The 11,432-nt window shown below is 25.8% G+C and overlaps 1 protein-coding gene and 1 pseudogene across 1 annotated transcript; both read left to right on the top strand.

Annotated features, from left to right (window-relative positions):
• LOC108690632 overlaps window positions 1–2,109 on the top strand; it is an 8,867-nt pseudogene extending 6,758 nt beyond the window's left edge.
• Window positions 2,110–4,321: 2,212 nt separating this feature from the next.
• Window positions 4,322–5,900, top strand: LOC108690631 (putative gustatory receptor 28b). The gene is made up of 3 exons (XM_018198019.1): window positions 4,322–4,834; window positions 5,647–5,733; window positions 5,796–5,900. Exons 1-3 carry the CDS (start codon window positions 4,352–4,354, stop codon window positions 5,898–5,900), a joined length of 675 nt encoding a protein of 224 aa, XP_018053508.1. The 5' UTR covers window positions 4,322–4,351.
• The last annotated feature ends 5,532 nt before the right edge of the window (window positions 5,901–11,432 follow it).

Here is an 11,432-nt window from a genome sequence, read left to right as displayed (position 1 = left end):
ATATATATATATACATATTATATTATATATATACATATATAACAAACTACCAAGAAAAAACAAATTAAGTTATATGTAATATAAAGATGTCAAACATTTTATGCAAAATGTAAATATAGGCTTTCAAAACAATCATTAGAAAAGAAGTTATAAATGCATTTCTGAAAGCTATCAATCCACAGGGATTACTGCGCAGGATTACTGCCGTTTCATGTACATAAATGATTTGACAAATATTGTTGCATGTCATAGCAATTGCATATTCATTTTCAAAAATAATAATTGTCAATCGAAAAATGCCATGGTTATATTAACAAAATTTCTTGATTATCTTGTGTCACTACAGGAGACAATTATTCACAGTTTAGAAATTAAATTCATACAGTGTACATCAACAGAGTTAATATCGCTTTACTCACGTATAAACAAAAAGTAAAAATTATATTTAGAAAAGAAGCTCTCTCTACTGCATTTATATTAATACCAAAATATATTGATAATTATATATATTAATAATTTATAGATTGCTGTCTACAATTGGATTTTTTGTCTTTTTTTGTGACATCATTAAATATGTTGAATTTATCAACAAATTTTCGTGAAGAACCTAAAAACAAACGAAAAAAGGAAGAATGGCGATTGTTTAACGCCAAAGACTTTCAATCCCTGATGTATCCTTGCTTCACTTTATGTCATATTCTTGGAATACGTCCACATAAGATTAATGCTTCGACTTTCGAAATTTCTAAAAAACTATATTATATTCGATTGTCGCTATCTGCTTTTATAATATTTACGTATTGATAATGTTATATAATATTCCTAGTTATATAAACGATTTCCCTGTATATCTTATTAAGTACTGCGCTTTAGTACTTGGCGATTTTATAATGATCATCTCGATAATTTTAATCGCGAACACGCTTGCTCCAGACTATATTAAAGTATCAAAATCATATCAGAAGCTATCTAGATTAATTCACACTAAGGATAATTCACTCATCGGTTTTCTTGGATTGTATTGATACATGCTTCCAAACTGGAAGAAACTATCTTATTTCAAAATTATGCTCATCTATTTATACATCAAATGGATATGTTGTATATAAATTGCGTTTGTATATTAAAAACATGTATATTACATGTATATAAAACATTGTATATTAAAAACATTTAAAGGAATCAATGACAATCTGGCAAACATGTAAAAATTCATAGCCACAAACAATGAGTCACATTTTCTTAGACCGATCTATTACAAGCAGAAAAATCTATTCTTGATCATGGAGCTCAAGATCCTGAAAAAACAACATCTAATGGTCAGCAACGCAGTACAAATGTTGAACATGATCTTTAGTTTGCAACTTCTTGCTACAACAGTTATAACCTTTTCTCAAACCTCTTTGATTTTATCACTACATATTGTACAGGAAATATTTATTGTCAGTGGATACTTTAGTTGACGTGTTTTTTCTATTATACATAGCATACCTTTTTATAAAAATAATATTAATAGTGTGGGCTTGTGAGAAATTATTAAATCGGGTAAAAATCAAGCTCAACAAATCAACACTTCCATTTATGATGCATTTAATGCTACTGATGAACAAATTAAAGATGAGGTAGTATAATAAAATATTGAAGTTTTATATGACCTTTATGTTGTCTTAATGTGACTCATATATCAGATATCAAAGCAGTTTCTGATATTACATCTGTTAAATTTATTACATTTTTCAATTCTATATTTTACTATTTTACGATTGCAATTAAAACAATTTTCCTTGCAAATACTTCATTGTAATAATACATTTTCCGCGAAAGGTCTCGCTATAGACACAAAACTTCTCGCTCGGGTGAGTGAATTGTCACATTTTTTATTAATTAATAACTTATTTTAAAAATTAATAACTTTTATAAGGTATATAGATTTATAAGGTATATAGATTATTTAAAATTTTTTTCTTTTAGATAATCACCATGTACGTGATGATAATATTTCAATTTAAGTCTGTTTCATGCAAAAAGGAGATGATTCTTGCAAATAATATTATGGAAGTTACTACTAAATTGAAAGCTACTACTGTAGCTGTAAAGCTAGTACTGTAGAAGAAGAAATAAACAATGAAATGTATATTATCTTATTAAAAAATTGGTTATTATATAATAAATTACTTTTTATATAAATAACCTTTTAATGTTTTATATTTGCATTTAAATACATGTAAATACATGTAAATACATACTTATATATGCACAGAATAGAAATATTTTGAAAATCTTATTCCATGTATTAATGTATGTTAACATTGAATTGGATTGAATTGGATGTAAAGTTTAAATACACACATAAGAGAATGTATAATATAATAAAATAATATATCACAAATATTGATATATAAATTATTCTGTAATAAATATATTATATGATATGTAATTGTTGCTCTTTATTTTTGTAATAAAATATGTAAATTAAATATTAAATAAATATTAATATTCGTACAATTTACAATTTTATTTATTCTGTAAACATATATAAAGATAAACTATAATTTAAAACTCTTCTTAGAAGATATATTATTTTATCTAACATTTCAAATTTGTATCTATTTTACTATAATTATTTTCATAAATATAAGAGTATAGATTAGTTTTCAAAAAGTTGTAATATAAGTTGTAATCATATTAAAGTTCATTTAACAGTTTATGAAAATTTTTTAAATTAGTTTAAACATTTTTTGTTAAAGATTCCATTACTATTATTTATCAATAGTTAAATAAAATTTCTTGAAATAATATTATAGTGGTTTATTATTATCACATTATTACAATAATAATTCTCTGAAGCTATGCCTTTATTGATTGTAATATAAATATTGAATAACTTAGAATTTCTGTAACATAAAATTATACCTGTTAATAACAAAATTAATAATAAAATTAATTTCGGAATTATGTAGACAAATGCAGATTCATCCTAATTGTAGGATGCACAAAAAATATTTTTAAGTCTTTGCAAGTTTTATTATTTATAATTAGTTTATTATTTATAATTAGTTTCCAATAATTTTAATAAATTCTTTTGTACATAATTTATAATAAAATTTTTAAAATTTGTTTCCATAGTATGCAATAAAAAATTATTCAAATCATTCTTCAACTATTAGACTTTTCGGAAAGCTAAATACAGCTATTGTAAATATTATGTCTCGCGCCATAGCTTAGCGCCGAGATACTACCAAATACTGCCAGTGTCTCTAGATAATTCTATTTTTTAATATAACATTTGTTACACATATACAAATAAAGATGCCATTGCTTCTATTCACATAAATAATGTATTTTAATAGAACGTTAATGTCCATTATTAATTAACCATTATTAATAGATCTCTTTAAATTATTGATTCAAATGGATATAGCAAGTCTATATGCATAATTTAAGTACGTTATAACACTTACACAGCATTTACTATAATCTATTTTCAAAGATATATTTCATGATATCGAAGAACGTCATGGTAACTACAGAACTAACAAATGATTCCTTTAGCTCTGTCTTTCTACATGAGGATTTGATCGCAGTATTAAATTTAAATTCGTCGAGATGATATGTGAAGACTAAATCAGTTTGCATACTTATTACGGTATAAACTTGAAGATTACATTAAAAAAACAACTTTAGTAATCATTTATATTGTTAAAGTGTATATAATATAGACTGTAGTTCATTATATAGATTGTCATTCTTTATAAATTTTCGCTAATCATATTCGAAAATTTGATGATATCAAGAGCAAAATGTGGAAAAGGCAACGGTTATTTCACGCCATGGACTTTCAATCTTTAATGTATCCCTGTTTCACCATTTGCCGCATTTTTGGAATGTTTCCATATAAAATCAACGCTTCGACCTTCGAAATTACAAAACCACACTACATTGTGTCGATCATGATTGGCTGTTTTTGCTGTGTTGCAGTGTTAACATACATTTATAATATTATGATCGTTATTTCAATACAAAACTTTGAAAAAGTAATCACAGGAATTTCAGGTTCCACTTTTTTCATGTTAAACTGGTTAATAACAATCATCACGTTCGTCCTAAGCGGTCCGCAAATGCGTTTGCTACAGACTATATCAAAAGTCTCTCAAGAACTGTCCTCGGAGTCTCGTATCAGAAACTGTCCAGATTAATCCACGCCAAAGACATCTTCGGTATAATCTTCTTAATCATACAAACATACAGTCTTGCTTATAAAGTAACAACACACATTATTCAACTGGACTATTTCACCATCTTCTCTGGAATGATCTCATTGTATTTCTTCATACTAACATTTGAGATAATTATGATATACATAAATTGTGTTTGTGTATTAAAAGCTTGTTTCAAAAGTATTAATGACAATCTGGCACATATGCAGAGACTAATGGTAAATGATATAAAATCATGTATTCCCGGCTTGATCTATCAAAGAAATCAAACTTTATTATTAAAACTGAAGGCCCTAAAGAAATGGCATCTGAGGATTAGTGACACAGTGCAAATGCTAAATACAATCTTCGGTTTGCAACTCCTTGGTACTATAGTTACATCCTTTATTAATATTACTTTTGATATTTACTCTAGTGTAGTGCACTGGCAAGATGGAGTATTCATTAATTTTGATATGCACTTTCTTCATATATTTTCATCGTCAATAGTATATTATGTTGTAAAAATAACGCTACTTGTGTGGGTCTGTGAGACTGGCAAGAATCAAGCGCAAGAGATCAGCACTACAGTTCACGAGCTACTTAATAATATCAAAGATGAGCACATAAAAAACGAGGTAAAGATGAGAAAAGGAGATTGTTTTATCCATATATTATTTATTTTATATAGACACGATTTTACTGTATTTATTGAAGGATAATTGTGATTAATTTTAATTGTAATTTACCTTTATAGCATGAAATATTGCAACAATATTGCAGTATTTCAATAGAGTGCAATATTACAAAAATTACAGCAATATTACCACAATATTGAAATTATAATATTTTATTGGAAATATTGCAATATATATTATTATATTATTGCAATACATTATTATTATAATTTAATAAATAAGTACGTGGTCCCGCCACTAAAGGAATATGCTTCTCGTAAGAGGAAAATGTCCAGGGGGAAATACGTAAATCGAGTTAGCGAGTCTCCTAAAGATTCTTAATTTTTTTGAGGTGCGTTCGAATTCCTATCCGTGTTTTCTGGGTCATATCATCTTCGTTTCGTTAAATAACAAGGATGGAATAATACCTGGGCACCAAGTCGGAAATCGAAACATAGCTTTGGATGTGCTTTATAGATCCGCGAATATTTTTTTATCATAACTTTATCATAATTTTATTGTATCATAACTTTATTTTGGAATATATTGCTAAATAATAATATATTAATAATTAATAGAATTAGAGTAATTATTGAAATATTGCATAATGTTATAGTAGTATTTTATTTTTGCGGAGGAATATTGCTACAATATTGCAGCCATGTTATATAAGTTTTATTATAATTTTTCAAAATAATATTGTTATAATATTTCGTGCTGTAAGGGTAATTCTTTATTCTTATATTTCATTATTTTGCGATTTTACATTACAGTTGCAGCTATTTTCTTTACAAATATTACATCGTAAAAATACATTTTCGATAAAATGTTTGACTATAGATGCGAAGCTTCTTGCAACAGTAAGTAATTAACTATTATTGTTATAAATATTAGAATATATAAATTTTTGTTTCACTTTTAGATAATGGGAAATATTACCACATATTTATTAATCATGATACAATTTTTAAACATGTCGCATTCTTGCGATAGAAAAACTGCGGTCAATATTACACAATCTAATTAAAAGGATATATAAAGTGAGATTAAAAATATTTTTAAATATATAAAATACTGTATTTTATCTTTAATAATAAAGTATAATATTATAGAATGTTTTATGTTTTTAGAATAGAAATTTTTCATTTACGTAATCAATTCAACTTATAAATGAATATATAATATATAACAGTACGTAATAGATTTATATAAAAAAATTTTATTGTTTTTAAGACTAAATTTTATTATGTTTAAAATTAAAAATCATTTCAGCATGCCGTTTGCAAAATTGGATAATATATATACATATATATATATATGTATACAGAAATTAAAAACCAAGCTTAAGTAAATATTTTTTTGAACAATTTTAATAGAATTTAAATAGAAGTTTACTAAATATTGTAGTGTGAATATATTTATTTGATACAAGAATCATTAATTTTATTTAGTCATCATTTTCTTTCACTGAGTAAATTTATTTACTCTAAATAAATGTTTACTTGGAATTATTCAAAGAAATATTTATTCAGATTTAGCAAATTTTCTTTTCAGTGTATAAAATTCACACTGAAATATTTAAACACTAAGATCCAATACATACAAGATACTCTATTTTGTCATTGTTAATAAAATAGAATACACAGTGACTTATATTTTTATAAATTCAACTTATAAGTGAATATATGGTATATAATAGTTCGTAATAATTTTACATGAATAAAATTTTATTATATTTAAGAATAAATTTTATTGTGTTTAAGACTAAAAAGTATTTTGGCACATAGTTTGCAGAAATAGACATATATATATATATATATATATAATTTATATCAAAAAATTTAAGTGCTAATTGTTAAAATCTAACTCATATCCTAAATTTTTGTTACTTACAAGAAGGGAATCACATGTGTATTTCATTTTCATCAGCTTTTGTGTGATTATTTTGGGATCCCAAAAAATAATCCTTGTAAAGCCGTAGATTACACCATCGTGTATTTTTCGAGAAAATCGTGATTTTAGGTCATGATGACGGATTGTTGAATTTATAATTTTTAATGAAATTTAATTCAATAGTATTCAAGAAAAAAATTATTCACATCATTCTTCAACTATTAGGCTTTACACAAAGCTAAATAATCTTGTAATTATAATTTTTTGTTTTTCAATACAACATTTGTTACGCATATACTGAAATAAAAATGCCATTCTTTTTCTTAATAATGTATTTTAATAGAAATTTAATCTCCATTATTAATCAACCATTATTAATGGATGTCTTTGAGTCATTGATTCAAGTGGATATGACAAGTCTATACTTTATATATCATACAAATACATCATGTGCACATATAATTCAAGTATATTATATCACTTACGCAGCATTTGCTGCAATCCATCTTTGGAGATATAATTGCTGATATCGAAGAACACCATGGTTATTTCATGATTAACAAATAATTCCTTTAACTATGTTTTTCTACATGACGCAGTGTTTGATCGTAGTCTTAAACTTAAATTCGTCAAGAGAGTACATAGACTAAATCAGTTTACATACTTGTTATGAACACACAAACTTGAAGATTACATTTAGAAAAGAAACTTTAGTAATGTCATGTTTATATTTTTTTAGTCTATATAATATAAGCTGTAATTCATGATATGGACTGTTATTCTCTTTAAATTTTTGATAATCATATTTGAAAATCCGATATATCAAGAGCAAAATGGAAAAAGCAACAGTTGTTTCACGCCACGGACTTTCAATCCTTAATGTATCCCTGTTTCACTTAGAATCGTATTCTCGAATTATTTCCATACAAGCTCAATATTTTGACCTTCGAGATTTCGAAATCATATTATATTCTGTCATTATCTGCGTCTATACTATTATAAATTTTGCAATCATTTACAGTATTATTAAATCGAAAATAAATTTTGGAGAGGTATTTGGGACATTCACGCTGTTATATTGTAGTATATAATTCTACATTTTTACCAGTTTTATAATGATCATCACGCATTTCCTGAGTAGTCCACGAATATGCTTGCTACAGACAATAATAGAGACAATAATCTCTTCGAAATTATCCTCACAATCGTACCAAAAACTGTCCAGATCCATGTTAAAGATATATTGAGTAATATCATCAGAATTGTGCATTAGTCATAAAATTGCCTAAAGTACTGGAGGATCAAGACAATTTTTTTCACTATTTTGATTGGGATATCTATAATATACTTCGCCCTGTTAATGTTACAAATAATTATGTTGTACATAAATTATGTATATTAAAAGTATGCTTTAAGAGAATTAATGACAATCTGATGCACATACAAAAGTTTGTAATGATATGAAGACACATGCCTCCAATGTGATATTGCATACACAGAGAAATCAATTTTTGCTGAAAGAAATTGAAATTTTGAAGAAGCAACATCTAATGATTAGCAACGCAGTGAAAATATTGACTATGATCTTTTGTCTATCACTCTTTACTGTAGTCATGTCCTTTTTTATTATCACTTTTGAATTGTATCTCTATACAATGCGTTGGCAAAATGGAGTATTTATTGGGATGGATTGGCATTTTCTTGATGTGTTTCTAATATTCCTAATATATAACATTTTTAAAATAATACTAATTGTATGGGCCTGCGAGACGGGTAAGAATCAAGCCCAAAAAATCGGTACTACCATTTACGATTTACTTAATAGTACCAATGATGAGCAAATTAAATACGAGGTAATAACTTTAAAACGTTACATATTTTTTAGAAATTACGTTATATGCTAACACAATCTCTTTAAACATCAAATTTATTGAAGTATATAGCTACGTTTTCCAATTTTATATTTTCTTTCTTCTATTTAATTATTTAATTATTTCTTTCTAACATTTAACTATTAACATAACTTTTTAACATTACAGTTGCAACTGTTTTCTTTACAAATATTACATCGCAAAAACACATTTTCATTCAAAGGTTTGAATAGATGCGACTCTTCTTGCAGCAGTAAGTAATAAACTATTTGTTATAAATAATGAAATATATAAATTATTTTACTTTTAGATAGTGGGGAATATTACCATGTACTTACTAATCTTAATACAATTTTTACATAAAGATAAAAATATTTTTAAATATATAAAAAACTCTGTTTTGTCATTGTTAATAAAATACAAAATATGCAATTATCTTATATTTTTATAGAAGTTTTTTTGTCAATAATGTTCGTATATGTAATCGATTTAAAAATTTCAATTGCTTGTAACAGTCATTTTAATAAAAATTTGGGATCCTATTATAAAGTGACCAATACCTTAAAATCCTATTATAGATTTACCTAATGGATGACACTTAAAAGTTATGATTTATGCAGATATTACAGTGTCTATGAGCACATATAATGATTGAAGAAATTGTAACAGTGAGCTCACATTAAAAAAAAAGTCTTTGAAACAAATAGGGCCATTCTTACATTTTCGGCATCACTCATTCGGTTGTGGATTGGCTCATTATTGTAATAAAACTTCATCAGTTTGTTGAATAATATATTATAAAAATTAAATATCATTTGTCATCATTTATCATACTAATCCATTCCAAGAGTGATAAGTGCTGACTGAAAAACGTCACTTTACGATTAACAAGTTTTGTTTCTTTGCTGCGCGCAGCATTTCTCACAATTCCAAATTGAAATTTATCGAGTATAGATAAGACGAAAAAACTTATATTAGATCATATATTTCTTATTATAAGAGATCGACTTAAAAGAACATAAAAAAAAAAATTTTCGCATTCGCATCTATTTTAATGCTAAAAGGCATAAATAATAATGCTGTATGTCTGATTCATATTATTACATTCTCTTATAAATTTTTCTAATCGTGTTCAATTTGAAAAGTCAAGGATAATTGCGAAATTCAAAATACAGAAAAGATGCTTGTGTAACGCAACGGATTTTCAATCCCTAATGTATCCCTAATGTAAGTTTTATCTGTAGTCGCATTCTCGCACTATTTCCATACAAGTTCAATGCTTCAACTTTCGAGATTTCGAAACCGTATTATATCCTGTCAATCGTCATTACCTGTGTATATTGTATTATGAACTTTATTACACTCATTTACAGTGTTATTAAATCAAAAATAGATTTTGAAGATGTAATTTGGAATATTCACTCGGTTATACACTATATTATCACCAGTTATAATTAATTATGTTGTATGTAAACTATGTTTGTATATTAAAAGCATTTTAAGAGAATCAATGACAATTTGATGAACATGCAAAAATTTCTAATAAATGAAGCCATGAGTCTCCAGTCTGTGGCACACGCAGAGAAATCAATTTTTAATAGAACTCAGAATTTTTTGAAGAAGCAACATCTAATAATTAGCGACGCAGTGCAAATGCTGAATATGTTCTTCAGCCTGCAACTTCTTGCTATTATAGTCGTGTCTTCCTTAATGGTCACTTTTGATTTGTACTTCTATACAGTGCGTTGATAAAATGAAGTATTTTTGGAATTGAATTCATACTTTCTTGATGTTCTTTTAACATCCCTGATATATAACATTTTAAAAATAATTTTAACATTTTAAAAATAATTTTAACATTTTAAAAACACTAATTGTGTGTGTGTAAGAGGGTCTGTAAGAATCAAGCCCAAAAAATTTGGGGTTACCATTACTACCATTCACGATATATTTAACTGTATCAATAATGAGAAAATCAAATGTGAGGTAACGATATAACTTTATCTATTTATATATATTTTTGAAATTATGTTGTATGCTAATGCAATCTTTTTAATCATCAAATCTACTGAAGCATTGTTACATTTTTAATTTCATGTTTTCTTCCTTGTGCTTAATTTGATTGCTTTCTAATCATTGCAATAATTTTCTTTACAAATATTACACTGTAAAAATACATTTTCAGTGAAAATTTTCACTATAGATGCGAAGCTTCTTGCAACAGTAAATTATCAATTATTTGTTACAAATATTAAAATATGTATTAGATACAAATTGTTTGATTGTAGATAGTGGGGAATATTACCACATACTTACTAATCTTAGTACAATTTTTATACATGTCGCATTCTTGTGATAGAAAAACAACTGTCAATATTACATAATCTAATTACAAGGATACATAAAGGAAGACAAAAATGTTTTTAAATATTCGAATTATTGTGTTTTATCTTTATTGATAAGATATTATATAATGTTTTATATTTTTAAAAAATTCTTCGTTTATCTTATGTTATCAATTCAACTTATGAGTGGATATACAGTATGTAATAGTTCGTAATAGTTTTACATAAAAAAAATTTTATTATTTTTGAGACTAAATTTTGTTGTGTTTAAGACTAAAAATTATTTCGACACATAATTTGCAGAATTGAATATGTATATAAAATTCATACTAAAATATTTAAGCATTAATTGTTAAGATCCAACTCTAACTGTGTAGAATTGTTACTTTTATTACTTACACGGAGAGACTTATACATATATTTCACGGGTTTTAATCAGCTTTTGCGTAA

The sequence above is a fragment of the Atta colombica genome, unplaced genomic scaffold, assembly GCF_001594045.1.
Source record: "Atta colombica isolate Treedump-2 unplaced genomic scaffold, Acol1.0 scaffold34, whole genome shotgun sequence".
In the NCBI taxonomy this organism is placed as follows: domain Eukaryota; kingdom Metazoa; phylum Arthropoda; class Insecta; order Hymenoptera; family Formicidae; genus Atta; species Atta colombica.
The sequence above is the reverse complement of the archived record's forward strand: the minus strand, read 5'-3'. Positions and strand labels throughout refer to the sequence as shown.